General features: G+C 45.1%; 1 protein-coding gene across 1 annotated transcript in view; it reads right to left on the bottom strand.

The window, feature by feature from the left end:
• Window positions 1-1644: 1644 nt before the first annotated feature.
• The window catches only part of SORBS1 (sorbin and SH3 domain containing 1), a 224912-nt gene continuing 209859 nt past the window's right edge, over window positions 1645-16697 (bottom strand). Inside the window, exons 28-30 of the mRNA XM_040992413.1 lie at window positions 11565-11623; window positions 7950-8062; window positions 1645-4906 (exon numbers count right to left, since the gene is read on the bottom strand). Of these exons, the coding sequence (XP_040848347.1) occupies window positions 4839-4906; window positions 7950-8062; window positions 11565-11623 (240 nt within the window). The 3' untranslated portion in view covers window positions 1645-4838. The remainder of the gene's footprint in view (window positions 4907-7949; window positions 8063-11564; window positions 11624-16697) is intronic.

The following is a 16697-nucleotide window of genomic DNA, read 5'->3' as shown; positions in this document are numbered from 1 at the left end:
TACAGGACGGTCTATGAATTAAGTACCACATGGTGAAAAGTGTACAGTCAGACACAGAGAAGGGAGACAGACTACTGACAGGGGGGAACATAGGGCTCTAGGATACAGAGAGTGGTCAGAGAAAGCCTGAGAAGGCAACAAAAAGCTCAAAGGATGGGAGAAAGCAAGCTTTGCTGTGCTTGGAGGAAAGAAAGGGTTTTCAAGCCCTGAAGCCCTAAACAGGCTTGGACTCTGAGACCACAGGGAAAATCAGGGGTGAGAAGGAACAAAATGAATGTAGCAGATGAAGTCATAGCTAAAGGAGAGGGAAGGACAGCAGGCTCCCAGCGTGGATTTGAGGCCATTGTACCACTCTGCGTGAGATGGGTATGAAGGAAGATGGAAGGCACAAGAGACAGGAGAGTCGCATCTGTAATTCACTGTCCAAAATTAAAACTGTTAGACCCCTGGAAAACAACCTCTAAGCATCTGGGAGGCCAAAGTCTCCAGTTACTCCAGAATTGCAAAGCAGTGCTGGAAAGAACAAAAGGAGAGTGGAGATTTGGGGTTTTCAGTTAGGGAATGGATCCCTGCCCCATTCACAGTAGACCCTGATGGAGTGGTCAAGGGCATAGGATGCCAGGGAAGACTGGATGCTCTGGGGCCTCCTCACTCTTGTTTTGGAGGAAATAGAGGACACACTGCATTTTCAAGAGAAATTGCCAACTAGAGCTAATTAGGTTTAGAAAAAACTAGGTGCTGTGTCAGTTCCTATGTTCACACTTAGCAGTCCCTGTCAAGACCCACTACACACATTTTATGGGGTTTCATTTCTTGTTTCTGGAGACATATGAGCCTGGCTTGGAGTATCACAACAAATAACAGATTTCAAATACAATGGTGAGATGGCATAACAGATGGACCATGGAGACATCAGTTAACTTTGAGAGGGTCCGGAAGTTAGGTTACTGAGCAAAAAAAGCTAAAGTGTGATTTTGTTATTGGCTAATGCCCAGAGCAGTTCCAGGCTTCACTGTGACTCATTTCAAGACCTTGAAAGCACCTGATGTTCTCCAAAGCTGTCTTTCAGGTTTTCAGTCACATTCCAAGCAGAGATGCAAGCCCGGGTCATGCTGGCCTGGTAGACCTGGCTGCAAGAGAGACACCTGTGCAGCTGGGTCAAAAGGTATCCAACGGTCGCCTTTCACTTCATTTTAATACTGGAATCTCCACCCAATGAGGAGCTTAAGCCTAATCATAAGCCCATGTTGACTCATGCTGGCTGGCACTCATGATGGCACCTCTTAAATATATATACCCACCCCTACAAGGGTAGATAAAACCTTCCCCTCTTACCGACTCAATTCTCCCTCAAATGAAAGACATCCTTGCCCCTACTGGCTTCGGAAATCATTCCTGCAGTCTCCCTTCCTTATTATCTGCTGGTGAATTTCTTGCACAGCCCCTCCTTCTTGTGTGCTTTTTGGAACTCACCAGGAAGTGGGTCCCCTCTTTTGGACCTTGGTCTTCAAGGAGGAAGTGGCAGCCAGATTTGGAGTGATGAGGCGTGGGGAGGAGAGGGTGAAAAACCGAGGCAGTGAACACCAGCCTCACGGGAGAAGACTGGCAAGGGAAGGCACATGGAATGGCAAGGACAAACATTTGCCACGCAATTCAGCAGAGTTTATTAAATAGTATGTACAGCAAATGTCAGAATCCAACACATCTATTTATCAAATCAATGCACTGCAATAAGAAAAATAAATGAACAGAAAAAATTTGTGTTCGCATAGTACATGCTCTCAGTGTATAATTTAAATGGCAATAGTTTAAATTAATTGGTAATTAATGTCAGTTATCTTTCTTTCAGAATATAATCTCATAGTAACCTATTCTAGTGATATAACTTAATACTACTGCAGATAAATAGGATTGCAAAAAGAAAGAAAGAAGGAAAGAAAGAAAAAAAGAAACAAACAAAAAACCAGAAAATTTAGAGAAGCCTTCTTGTAACTGCAAATACAGCTACCCCAAAAGAATGCTTATTGTAAACTTTAACTTTACAATGGCTACTTTTGTGCTAAAAATTTGCAGGTAAGTTATTTTAATTCCTTCATTTAAATAAAAATGCAAAAAACCCTTCATGATTTCCTTGTCTTGCCCCCTTCTGTTCAAATTTTTAAAATTTTTCTATACAAGGTAGGTACATGGGCTATACAAAGTTCAATATACATATTTACAGTCCCATTTCTTAAAACACATGATTTTTTTTTTCTTTCACTGATCCCAGAGAGACTGCAAAAGATAAGTAATTTGGGGCTTGCCTTACCAGGAAGCATGGCTAATATATCAAAACATGTTGCAAGGCAGGCGCCAGTTAGTTGCACTTGCTATTATTAAACCTGTATAAACATTTCAGCATAAAAATAGGTACTTTATATTACTAAATGTCTGAAGACAAAAGAGCAATTGGAAACCTCTGTTCCTTGTTTTGTCACGCATAGGAAGCTGAAGTGATGCAAACTTAACGGAGGATTTTATTAAAGAAGGGCCAATCAGTGAGGCAGATCTAGACTCCAGAAGATATACAAATGCATGAGGCTGGCATCATATGCAAATGTGGCTTTACAAATTGGTTTCATTTTCTAGCTGTATTTAAAGAGGTGTTCAAAATTACCTACTTAACGAAGAAGCACCCCTCAAAAAACCGGTAAGGTTGTGTTATAAATGGTTTGCATCTAAGAAGGGCCAGGAAACATTTGATGATACAAGCATCACGTTCCCAGATGTGTCAGAAAGGCCACTGTGCACAGCACAGGTGCACGTGCATTTTACATCCCCATGGAAAGAGGAGTCACAAAACAGTCTTTCTGGGTGGTAGAATAGACCTTCCAAAGTAAGAGGCCTGTGTCACTGCATCCTACCCAGAGATGTGCCCACACACTACCCCCTCAGAGACACAACCTTTCCCCATTGGGACTAAGGCTCCGCCCTGTCTCCAGAAAGAGGTAACACATTGTTTTTATCAGCCATTTACACTTTAGTGTGAACCAATCAGTGGCCAGCAGAATTTGAAAGAAGGGTAAAGAGAAACAAAGTGAGGTTACTGTGGCTACAGGGAAGGGGAGCAGCTGGGGTCCTAAAATGGGTATTTGAGACAGTGGTTAAGCCAGAGGCACTGAACACAAAGTGTTCAGACTGTGGGACAGCAGTGCTGGGGCAATCCAGAACTACGTGTGTGCAGCTGGTGCTTCTGGAACATATTCCCATCACCTAGAATGGCTACTCACTCACTATGTCTCCATAGGGAGAATGTGAGTTTGGAGACTTAGGAAAAACTTTCAAGTATTTCCAACAACAAACTACTCTCAGACAAAGGTTCTTCCAGCATCCTAATTATTCAGAGTGAACAAATGGAGACAGAAATACAAGGCTTTCAAGGATCCCTCCAGAGAAAATCCACCTCTTCTCTCTCACACCCTTCTGAGCACGTAGCACGGTCCCTCTTGGTTCTGTTCTTTATCTCTCTAATCACCGACTTCTTGGTGGGCAAGGCGTGGAACTCGCAGTGACTCACTAAGGGAGCTAGCAGAGGCTGATGAACATCTCACAGGCGGTCAGGGCTGCAACTAAGATCCTCAGGTGTCACAAGGGCCTCTTTCCTGGGACCCAGCCCCCATGGCAAACAGAGAATTCCTGCTTCACACCCAGGGCCACTGTGACAATGCCTGCACTCCTGAAAGAAGCCACACTGGGGTGCTTTAGGACTCACAACCCTGAACACTGCACTGGAGTTGTCTCTGAATTCCTACGGGAGGTGGGGCAGATGGTAAACCAGAGATGTGGCAAGTGCTCTGTCAGCCTGGAGCACGTCTTGTTCACAAGTGTGCTATGCAGCCAGCGTACATGTGCACATTAAATGAATCGCTGAACCTCATTCTGGATTTTCTAGAACAATGGGCCTCCCAATCCCAAATGGTCTCAGCCAGAAAAGAGATGGTGCTCTGATGACCACAGCCATACTATCTGGAAGACCACTGTTTTGAGAAACTAGTGACAGAAAAAAGGAATGCACCTCCCGGGACCTGGAGAGCTGCAGGACTCCTCAACTTGAAAGCTTGAAAACTGTAATGTAACCTGTTTGCCTGGCCACCTACACCTCAGGTCCCAGGGGCAACTGTCGTGGGCTTCTTTGAGCAGTAGGGCTGTCAGTGGCCATGGAGCACAGCAAGCTGAAGGCAAAGGCCGCCTATATCCTGCCTCTATCTCCCTATGGAAGCCCCAGCAGGTCCAAAGAGGGACTAAATGTGGTACAAACTTGGGGCCCCTACTGTGGTCTGGGGACTGCCTTGACAGCCCAGACATAAGCATGAGGGATCAGCTGGCTCCAGGACATCCAAGGGATGAGGGAACAGGTAGATACTCAGGCTTGGAGCATTTGGAAAATGGCTTGGGATTTTTCTGCCTCCTGCTCTGGGGCTTGCTTCAGGCTCAAGGACTCTGACAAGGGAGCCAGTTAAGGCCATGTTAGCAGGAGGAGGCATTTCTGGCTAATTGCACTCTACTCCACTCAGATTACGCAGGAGGTGGGTGGGAGGTAAAGGCTGGAGTGGCTCCCAGAAGCAGGTATGAAAATACGGGATCTGCCTCAATTCTTTTTGCCCAGAGCACAGTTCAGCCCTGTCTGATGCACAGTAAACTTAAGCATGGATTTTAAACAAGACACTTTTCTGTCTCTCACTTTTGTTTCTTCATCCACTGCATTGATTTTCCCACTGTACTCAAGTTTAAATAAAGAGACCAGTCATGACTTTGATTTCATCTTCCAAGGAAAATAATTTCTGTGGCTTTCAGTCTTCTTATAGATACAAAGGTTTCACATAGTTGCCTGGGAAGGTACCAAACTGCCTTGTCCTTCTCGAAGTGCCTGCAAAACAACCACAGACACAACATGAGTACATCTGAGTCCAGAAGTGCGTCCTGGAGATCTCTGCTCAGCAGGTCTTGATCTGCAGCTTGCAGCAGAGCACATGGCTCCCAAAGCACTTTCTCCTATCTTATCTCACTTGGACTGAAAACAAAAATGCAGGGTAGTAAGAAAGGCAAGTATTTCTAGTACTCCAGGCTTTCAGATGAAGAAACCCAAGCAAAGGGAGCTCACAATTCCACATCTGAGGTCCTACCTCTTAGCAAGGATCAGACACAGTGTAGTGTGAACCCAGGGTTTCCCACTCTCACTCCAGTGTGTATTCCATTACTTCTCTTGGGAATCCACACCTTGCATGCAGTATAAGTCTTGGATTTTCTGGACTGCAGGACTTCTAGAGGCTCACTACTATGATTGACTATCCCAGGGAGTTCCTCCCAGAGGCCTTTGCCAAATCGTGGTGAGGCCCTAGTGGGATGGTAGCACTGAGCCCCAGTTCTCAACAACTGAACCAGGCCTGCTTCCCTTGGGAATCTTCAGAAGGGGTGGCTAACACATGTTGGGTCCTTATCATCCTCCCAGTAGCAGCCATCACAACCTGATCAGAGCAACTTTTCTTCCCAGGTAGCATGGATTTGGTTTCAGAATCCTATTGACCTAGGGCTGGTCCTGTGGCATAGCAGTAAAGCGCCACCATCCCATATGGGCACTGGTTTGAGGCCTAGACTACTCTACTTCCAATCCAGCTTTGTGCTAATGTGCTTGGGAAAGCAATGGAGACTGATCCAAATCATTGAGTCTCTGCACCCATGTGGGGGATCAGAAAGAAACTCCTGGCTCTCAGCTTTGAACCAGCTCAGCTCTAGTCATTGCACCCATCTGGGAAGTAAACCAGGGGATGGAAGACTTCCGTCTCTCCCTTAAAAAAAAAAAAAAAAAAAAAAGAAATAAAAGAAGCCCGTTGGCCACAACATCACACAGAGCCACTACCAGCAGGTTGAGAATAATGCCTAAAACGGAGCATGAAAGATGGGCAAGAGCTGCAGAGCACTGGAGCAGTAAGGAACTAGCCTATGCTCACGGGCACCTTGTCCTGTGACTATAAGGCCACTTTTGCCTCTACTAGAGAATGGTTGTACCTCCTCCAGCTCAAGTTCAATACAAACTGTAAATGCCTAATAGCTAGTACATACCAGAGCTGCTCTAACATGATAGCCACACATGGCTACTGGGCACCTGAAACAAATTACCTGCTAGATTTCAAAGATGTGACATGAAAAGGAGGATGAATAATTACTTGTATAGTGACGACACGGTGGAATGATAACATTGTGAGTTACCCTAGAATTTACGACCATGGTTTCTAAATGGTTTTTTCTACTGTATCTTCTAGAAGGTTTTAAATTTCTTACACAGCTGGGACTGAGGTTCTGTTGAACCACAGTGTCCTAGAGTGATGGCTGGCTTCTCGGATCTGCCTTCCTTTTGGAGAGCAATATATAGAGCAGTGGGGCCTGTGGGCTCCTGGGGACCGTGGAGGTACAGGGTGGTTTCCTAAGACACTGGTGAGTCTTTCCAGCGTCCCCTCAACAATGAGGCCTTGTTACTCTCACTACTCAGTCCTGATGTTTTTTCGCTTTAATAAAGCTTTTCCAGAGAGATCAGGGAAGAGCCTTTCTCAGGACAGAAGTTGAACATGAAGTCATTTGTATGGGCAAAAAAACTGAGGCAAAGCATGAGTACCCAATATGATTCACTCCTGAGAATGAAGAACACAGGCTGTGGTGGAGGTGAGCAGTCCGCGTTCAAATCCTGCCTTCCCCATCCACCACTTAAGTGATCTCTGGGAAGTCACTCTACCTCTATGACTCTGAGTCTTGCAACCTGTTAAATGAGGAGAATCTTGCCATATGTGGTTATGTTTATTAAGGGAATTTCAATAAGATTAGCAAGCATAGTGTCTGGCTTGTCACAGAATATCAATAAGTTAACTTTCCCCTCTCCTTCCTATAAAGCTGAATCCTTTGTTGGAGTTAAGGAGGCTTTGTTTCAGCTTTGGTTGAAGTTATTAGCAACTTGGAGTGAGTAAGAATGTCTTTGGCATATCCACCCCATGTTTGAGTTGCATAGTAGAGACCCAGGCTTTGTCACATTTTTCATGTGCTGTACCCTAGAGCTTCAGAAGTAAAATGCCCCCACTTACATGGATACTGTGTAACATGAAATATAAATGAAAACCCAATGAGTGGATCTGACACTTGCCCTTCCATGGAGCAGTCACAGCCCCCATCTGAAGAGTGAAGGCAGCAGGCCGAGTAGCTCAGCAATCCTGCTTGGGCCCAGGAGCCAGCTCTGGACTAAGCAGATCTGCTTCTCGTGTGGCTTATCACTCCTAGAATTCTTTCAGTGCACAGCTAATATAAAGAACGCATGGGATTCTCCCATGTGTTTTGACATTTTTTTATCTCAGTTTTGTTTACTCCAAATAATTCCCTTTCTCTTGTCAAATTCATCACTGGCTCATGGATTACACGGTGACATTATTTTTCCCAAAAGACTTTTGTGTTTCCTTTTTGTCACTCATGTATTGGTTACTCAGTGGCGCATTTTTTCCACGGTGATGTAATTTGTTATTGTTGTTGTTGTGGCTGTTCTAACTCATACCAGTTGTTGACCTGGTTTCATGGCTTCTCAATTATGGAATACAGGGATCTATCATATACAGATGTGGGGTATAATGGAACATGCATCCCTACTTCCAGGCAAAACAGAGATTCCCAATGAAACTGTTGGACATGTGTAGACAATGGGATGCTGGACTGCCTGACATAGTCTGTACCAACAATGTCAGGGTACACTTAAATAAGAGACTAATGGAATTATGATTCTTTATGAAGGATTACACTATTGTAGTAAAATAGGGAAAATCTGCAGGGGGTGGGAGTTTGTGGGGAATCCCAGTCTATGCGAAATTGTACCACATAATTCAGAATTCAAAATAACAATATATTTAAAAAAAAAAAAGAACATATGGGGTTCTTACCAACAAACCAGCCGTCGTCACATTTTTCCATGACATCAACGATATCTCCATCACGGAGTTCCAACTCATCATCATTCTGTGGTATATAGCTATATAATGCTTGGTAGCTAAATCTACAAAAGACAAAAATGGAACGGTGACTCACGAGTTTCCAAATGCTATTTCCTTTAAGACACCAGTTTAGCAGTGTTTCCCACTCTACAGTGGAAATAAGTATGTCACTGGCTGATACTCTCACACAGCATCTGCAGGGCCACACTCAAGTTCACTTAGACTTGACAGGAATGGGGAACGCCTTCATTTGATTGTCAAGGACAAGCTGTTATGTCTAAAGTACTGCCCCACCATCCCCTGTCTGTTAGGTAAACTGTTTTTCTCAATGCAGGACAATATATGTAGATTATTGAAGACAACAAATTATTTAAACCTAGAGAGTCTAACATGTAGTTACACACATTGGAGTACATCAGGCAACTGTAAAAAGAAATTAAATAAAAACATACAGAGATAAAGGAATAAGGAAGCAAATGCCCACGGCTTCAGTGTTCAACAAAACTACCTTGTCTTGAGCCTGGTGCAGTAGCCTAGTCGTTGGCTAAAGTCCTCACCTTGCACACACGAAGATCCCATATGGGCACCGGTTCTAGTCCCAGCAGCCCAACTTCCCATCCCGCTCCCTGCTTGTGGCCTGGCAAAACAGTCGAGGACAGCCCAAAGCCTTGGGATCCTGCACCCACATGGGAGACTCAGAAGAGGCTCCTGGCTTCAGATTGGCAGAGCTCTGGCCGTTGCGGCCACTTAGGAAGTGAATCATCGGATGGAAGATCTTCCTCTCTGTCTCTCCTCCTCTCTTCCTTTCTGACTTTCCAATAAAAATAAACCTTTAAAAAAAAACAAAACTACCTTGCCTTTCCTTACATGCCTAAATACAGTTTATTAACTGCTTCTAAAGGCTGATGTCATTTTTTCAAACTCCTGAAAGCAGTTTGCTCTTTTTCTGTCTCAGTAATGTGAAGGTTAAGATTCCTGTTTATTTATAAGTTGGCTAAAGCATCTAGCCTGGGCGCTTCTGTCTGTTCGAACAACAGCTGCTGTGCTGCTGAAATCTGATCGCTGTTTTGGTATCAAGGAAAAGCTTTGTTTTTTTGTTTATTCCTTCACCTATCCTGCATAACTTCAGAACTGTTTACCCATAATTTGGAACAAAATAGTAACAAACAAAAGTTTGGAAAGCAGCCAAACATCTTTTGTTTTCAATAAATGTCAGTGCAACTGGACTTAAGAGTTGGGAATAAAAACATTCTTTCATGTTTCTGCATCTGCCTGCTATGTGTGCTATCCAGTCCTACATGGGGCTGTCCAACCTAAGCCCTTGCTACCATCGTAGACTGCCTTGTCCCCAGAACTTCCACCACGGCTACCGCGCCAGCCACAGCTCGAGGAAATACCTCCCAGTACCTGTCTCTGGTAGTGGGGCTTGCCTGGACAAAGTCCTGCACCCTTGCCACACGGGTTTACTTTTGGACAGATCTCACACAGCTCAGGATACCATCCCCACGAGACCCTTCCAAAAACCTACACTCGTCAGTGCTGGCACCATACTTCCCCTTTGTCCCCACTTCCTGAGCCAGATGTTCACTGTGGACTGCACTTGAATTGCCTTGTTTATATTTAAGGCTCTGCATCTACTCACCTTCCTGCCTGTTCACAGAGGTAAAGAAGAACGCCTACTGCTGGCTACTCCCTGGGCTTCTCCTTCCCTTATTTCTTTTCACTTGCATTTCTCAATGCTGTCACTTCCTCTTCTAGTGCTTGAATCTCTGCACTACAAATATTCACCCTTGTCCCTGCCACTGCCACTCCTGGACCCACAGCCACAGCCTCCATCCATTTGCTGTCAAGCTTACTCCTCAACTGCAGCTAACGAGATCTGCTATCACCTCTGCACACACATGCTCTTTCAGTGGTCCCCACTGATTTTCTTTTCCAATTGCCAAAGAAAAGTCCCAAATAGATTGACATTTCTCATTTACTGGCTGTGGCCTCTGCTCACCAGATGCTGCCTGCTCCAGGAAAGCAAATGTGCCTGCAGCCACACCTGCAGCTCCTGTCGCTCCTTCTCACTCCTCCATGCTGTCTATGGCTCCTTGCCCTTTATCTCCATCACTGATCACTTTCATGGCTAAAAAACACCCACTCTGTCCTGGCTTAGGCCCTTATCACTTCTCTGCTAGATTAACATCTTCCAACCAACAGCTCTGTCCTTTGTCTCTAAAATCCACTTTCACTCTTTCCCAGAACAATCAAGCTAAAACAAAATATGATCAAAAGCCTTCACTCACTCCCTACTGCTTGGGGAATATAGATCGACTTCATTATATATTTCAACTATATTTTATCCTCATTCTAGAGTCTACCATCTGGTGCCATCCAACACTTGAGCTTTGCCTCTATCTCCTCCAGGAATCCAATGTTGGGACCCCAACCGATGTTTTTCAAGTTCTCCAAGGCTGTACCCAGCATGCTTTACACAGGCAAGCCTGTGGAGGCCTTGTCATTCTAGCTATCAAAATGCAATTTGTGAGGATCCATGCTGTGGCACAGCAGTTTTTTTTTTAAAGATTTATTTATCTTAATTGCAAAGTCAGATATTGAGAGCAGGAGACAGAGAGGAAGATCTTCCATCTGATGATTCACTCCCCAAGTTACCAAAACGGCTGGAGCTGAGCCGATCCGAAGCCAGGAGCCAGGAGTCTCCTCCATGTCTCCTACATGGGTACAGGGTCCCAAGGCCCCAGGCTATCCTCAACTGCCTTCCCAAACCCCAGCAGGGAGCTGGATGGGAAGCAGGGCTCCTGGGACCAGAACTAGCACCCATATGGGATCCCAGTGCACTCAAGGCGAGGACTCTAGCGGCTAGGCCACTGCACTGGGCCCTTGGCACAGTAGTAGTTTAAGCCAAAACCTACAACATTAGTATCCCATATTGGCACCAGTCACTCCACTTCCTAGTCGCTCCACTTCCAATCCAGCTCCCTGCTAATGCTCATAGAAAAGTAGAGGAAGACAGTCCAAATGCTTGGAGCTCCAGGCTCCTGGTACGCACTCTTTCCCTCCCTCCCTCCGTAGCTGTTTTTCATTTACATAACAAACATTTAAAAACAGATGTCATGTCTGTTCATGTCTCATCCAAACCCCTATTCCTCTGTTAGCAGAGTTTTCTATTTTGTTCTTAAAACATAGGAGGTAGCCAACAGCCTTTTTTTCAAATGTAGGAAGGAATAAATCCTGTTCATTCTGATCAGAATAAATGGATCTCTGCTTTCTATTATCCTTTAACTAAGGGTGTAACCAATCACTCAGCTCCTATTTCAACCTGTATGCCAGTGAACTCTTTACCTGTTTCTCCCAGTATTCTGCTATTTCCTGGATTAACCTGTCGCCTGTTTTATTGGCTGATGGGAAATGCATCCTTAACTAGAACTTCTTAGAAAAATGGGGAGTAGTTAGCCTCCTCATTCCCCTAATTGCAGCCCTCACAGGTAGTCCAAACCAGCTTGGCAAGGCCAGCACTCTCCCAGGGACATGCGTGTGATGTTTGCCAGGTGTACTTACGATTCTTGTGGGGTTTGACTCCTGTCTGGAGTGACTCTTCGTTGCTGGGCTTGAGGTTGCTGAGAAATGATGAAAGATGGTTTATTGTCAGAAGGGGATAGCTTGTGATGAAAGTCAAGGGGATGAGAGATAGTGCTGCAGTAATGAACAGATTTTTCAGCAATGTTTATGATCTCATTGCAAACTGCTTCCTGGGAGGTGGCCCCAAGATATCCAGAAACCCCCATAAAACAGTCAATGTGGGGACAAAAAAAAAAAAAAAAAGAAAGAGAGGAAGAGATGTGACATTCCAGACGAAGCACACAAGTCCATGGAAAAAAATAGAGTTGAAGATCCAAGTTAAAAAAAAAATGGATATTCCAGGAGTGGATTGCAGGAGGGATCCAGGCGTAAGCATGGAAAAACAGGTGAGATACAGAAGAATTTGGGATTTAGTTTGATTTTTTTTTTTTAAGCAGCAGCATAAAAGCCTGTAATTAGTGAGTAACTGTTACTAGTGAGATATTCTCAGGCTAGAAATGCAGGTACATACCCCCAGTCATGCACTATCACTTCAATCCCCCATGAAGGCAGAGTGGAGGTTTTGTTTCTAAACCCCTCTGCTTTCTTTGATCGGGAAGCAGTGGCTTAGCTTCTCACTTTGTCACAACAGCCACAGAGGGCTCCAGTGACCCAGGTATTACTCTAGTCTTGGCTCCGGAAGGCAGTGAGGATTGTCTTTGGGAAAGCCACGTTCTTATGCAACAGGCATCTTACCACATAGCTCTTTTCAGATTCTGTGAGATCAGGTCCTGCTCTCAATGAATGATGAGAAGGCTGTGATCACCAAGCAAATTATAAGGGAGACATTTTAGCAGATGTCACATTGGAAAGGATTCAGAACAAAAACGTGAGCAAATACACGTACCACACCACCACACTCAGAGGACACCAGATACTCACGGCCCAGGGCCATGGAGTTTCCACAACAGCACAGAGGGTGCACAGCTGGAAACACCAGTGAGCAGTCAGAAGCGAGCCTCTAAGCAATGGAATGGGAAGTTAGAAGCATGGATGCAGTGGGGTGAGAATGGATAACACAGGCCCCTGTGTGGGCAGGAGAGACACACACAAGGGTTGCCTTAAAAGAACAGACATGGCTCTCTGTAAGTCACACCCACATTGGCCCCTCACTCTCAGCTGGCAAGAGTCTAGATGAGGGCTGTTGACCCCAAAGCCAGTTTCAGTTGTTTGTTGAATAGGAGCCTTGGTCGGAGCAGTCTCATACACCTATCAGGTCTGCCATATTTTAGTATTTGTAACAGCTGAAAACTAGAATAACTTTTGGAAAACTCTGATAATATCTGAAGCAACAAACAAGATCATTCCCTTGGAAAAATCCACCCAAGCCATATTCAGTGAGGCAGTAGGCAAGTTCAGAATGGTTCTCAGAGCAGAGCTGACTTCCAGAAGTAAGCTCTCAGTGGTAGGAAGGAAAACTTGCCCATCACTCACCAGTCCAGCAACTACGTGCTGATACAGAAACAGATGCACTTATGGCCAAGTAGATCTGCCTGTCAAAAGGCCTTCTGCGGTAGAGGCCAGGCCTTCTCTGGGAGAGTGTCTGAAATTTTTCCCAGACAGGATTCCATTCCAAGCCCTACTGAAAGAGCCAACCATGGAGAAGTACTCCAGGTCCTATGCAATAATAGCAACAGACTTCAGTAACTCCAAGACCTTCTGGAAGGGCACTTTCAAATCTTTTCCGTATGATCCATCTAGCTCACTTAGGAGTCCCTGAGGTCACACGGGGAGACAGAGGTAGCCTTGTCCCTTGGTTTCATTGACTGTCTCCCATCCTATCAAGTGTGCTCACTGGCACAACTGCCAATGATTCCTACACACACACAGGACAGGCCTTATCACCCTGTTTTCGTCGTCAGTGTAGGGAGCCGAAGCTCAAGGACAGTTTAGCACCTTCTGCAAAATCACCCTGTGAAGCAGTATGGTTGGTCATTCCACGCCCTCTCACCTCTCTCCTGCTCACCTCTGTTGTCAATATCTCATCCTTTTGCACGCCCTGCAGGACCAATGTTAACTGCAGGGACTACTTCTATACGCTTGTCTTTTTGAGAGGCTCTTTAAAAATTCTCTGAATTCCCTTGCAAGGTGTAATCCCTCAAATCAGCCCCTTGGCCTCTGGCAGGAATTAAGAGACAGCACTAAAGGGGACACTGCGTGCTCTTGCTGTAATGTCCCAGCACCTGCAAGCCTTCGTCTGGTGCCCAGGAGCCCAAGTTGTGTGACTCTATTCACCATCCATACCCAGCCTCTGGATCAAGGCTTCTATAGAAGGAAGGGGGAAAAATACACGTTTCTAAGTGCCTAGTTTGCAGCTGAAAGAAAACTGATCCAGGGCAATTTGAATGGGTAACAGCAGTAGGCAGATTTTGACTTGAAAACAGAATGCTTTCTGAAAGTGAGAGCTGTCTGACAACAGTGTGGCTGCCTCAGGAGGAAGTGCAGTGGAAGCTGCTGGGATGATTACTAGTTGGGATTCTATAAAATATCATCAGTGCTTCTTAAATCTGAAGTATGAAGGCGTCACCTGAGACTGTCCGAATGTGGATGCATACCAGGAACACCTGCATTTCTCTTTGATGGTGCCAACCTGCTGGCTTATAGAAGACCATACTTATCTTACACCAAGATTATTTGGCTACAGGGTGCCAAGAACTGGTTTGAGCCACATCTCACAAAAGAAAAAAAATTCTCAAAAACCAACCTATGATAGTTCCAAACTCCGAACGACAGAATAATGATCTCACATTAAATGCCATACAAAGAGGGGTTGACAACAATCCCCAAACCTTGCAGAAGCTCCCCAGTATTCTTCTGCCAACTTAATCCCTAGAGTGCTGGGATCAGTAAATCAAATGCAGTAAGAAGGACCTGATCAATATTTTTGTGAACATGTGTAGCCCCATCATCTCATCTGACTTTCGTAAATTTCAGGAGTCTGCTGACTTGCACAGCCTGGCAAATCCTACAGTCCAATCTCCACGAATCATCTCCCTCTTGGGTCACAATGGCACAGCTGATGTGACTGTAAGAACAATACCCAAATTCTACTTCCTTTGGAAACAGACACTATAATTTGTCCTGCGGAATCGTTTTTATATTAACTGTTCAAATGCGTCTCCCGTAAAAGGCATGGTGCGCAGTAACACACAGCATCCAATGGTTAACACAAGGGGTCACAGGGCTGGAAGAGATGCCGATGCTTCACTAGCACTTGTTCCAGGGAAAACCCAAAATGGAAGATCATCATCATGACCACAGCCTCAGCATCTGGATTCGTGCAATCTTCAACCAATTCCTGAGAGGCAGGGATTTAGCGCTGGTTGAATAAACTAAGGAAGAAGGCAAGATAAACATTTATCCTATCAGTAAAGGCTCAACCCCCACTCCTACTTAGAATCCAATGAAGTATCTCACGTAGCTAAAAGGCAAACCAGGTGGGTGGAGGGAAGAACACGGTTCGGGTGGACCTGTGAAGATGGAAACTGGTAATATCCACCATCAAGGTCTTAAGGTCAGCCCTTCACTTCCAAGCCTATTCACCCTCTGATTTTTTTTTTTAAATCCTCTAAACATGTGTTTTCTTTCCCTGTACCCATTTGTAACCTTTATATAGCTTCATGAGGGAAAACCTCCAAAAAGTTCATGGATTTTTCTCTGAACTATGCATAGACTTTCTTTTTGGTACCAAGATACAATTACCAGTTTCTTTTACTTGTCATGACATTTTAAGCTCCCTTATGGAACTGTTCCTCTGAATTTGGGCCATCCACCACAGTGGCCAAAAGTCACACATGGCTACCAGGTACTGCCAACAATCAGTATGAAGTAGAAAAACAGACTAGTCTTCAAAAGCTAGGACAGAGTAAAGAATGCAAAGTATCTCAATCATTTTCATATCTATTTAGTTAAATGAAATTATAGCCTTAAAATCAACCCCGCCTGTCCTGCATGCTGTGACTACCAGCAACTTTGAAGCTGCAGGTGTGGGTCTTGGTGTATTTCTGCTGAGCAGTGCCTCTCTGCACCCTCCCCAGACCTATCCATCTGTCCTATGGAAGCCTAGCAGGAGACGTGGTTCTAAGCAGGGCCTCATCCAGGGTTAAGAATAAACAGAGCATTAGCTCACGCTAAGTACATTCTGAACTCTAGAGATGCATTCCAGCTATTCGCATGTTTAGAAAAACAGCAACCAGTTCAGAGTGTGTGTGTGTCTGTCCATCTGTCCACACACACACACACTGTACTCCCCTTCCCTCTCCTCTGCTATCAACTGTAAACAGGTGGTATCTGCAAGCCAGAAACTCCTTTTCTTCCATATTTGCACACAGGCAATGCCCCTCCTGACAGACAGCGCTGGTTCCATTCTCCCCGAGGCAGTGACCCAGTCTGAGGCTTGGCACTTTGCTCTGCTGCCCTTCTCTCTGCAGTTCAGGGACATCACACAGACATCTGATCTCTGCCTCGAGGGAGCTGCTAATCCCTGTGGATGCACAAAACACCTGGTGCCACTCAGAGCCATTAGCATCCTCTTCTAGCTTTGGGTGGATGCCAAAACCTTGAAGCCCAAAATAAACAGTGCACAGGCTAGAGAACAGCAGGAAGTCCCAGAGACATGGACCAGATAGAGGCGCATAACCTGCACCCTCTAGAAACCGCGTGAGTCTCCCTTCTGGAAGTGTGGGAGTGTGATGTTGCGAAGATTTGCACCCAGGCTGACTTGGCCAGAGCAGCAGGAGAGCCTGAGGAGTCAGGCTGGGAGGTCACAGCTGTAGGAACCTCCACAGCACCCTGGACATGGCCCCTGACACTGCGGACCTCCGTTGCCTGTACAGAGACAAACAGTGCAGCTTAAATATAATACTAATTATCAACAATTAGCTCTGCTGCTTACCACCTGGACCTAATCTCCCTACAGATCACTCGAGAAACAACACATTAACTTGGTTGGAAATTGAATCCGATAACAGCATTACACTCAAAGCACTCCATCAATACTAGTTAAAGACAGTAGTTTGGTTTTCCCTTTCTTCACAAATAGCTGGGGGAGAGAGCAGGAGTGCTTTAAATACG

This window comes from Ochotona curzoniae, unplaced genomic scaffold, assembly GCF_017591425.1.
Source record: "Ochotona curzoniae isolate NIBS_2020 unplaced genomic scaffold, NIBS_Ocur_1.0 contig_66, whole genome shotgun sequence".
Classification (NCBI taxonomy): Eukaryota; Metazoa; Chordata; class Mammalia; order Lagomorpha; family Ochotonidae; genus Ochotona; species Ochotona curzoniae.
The sequence above is the reverse complement of the archived record's forward strand: the minus strand, read 5'-3'. Positions and strand labels throughout refer to the sequence as shown.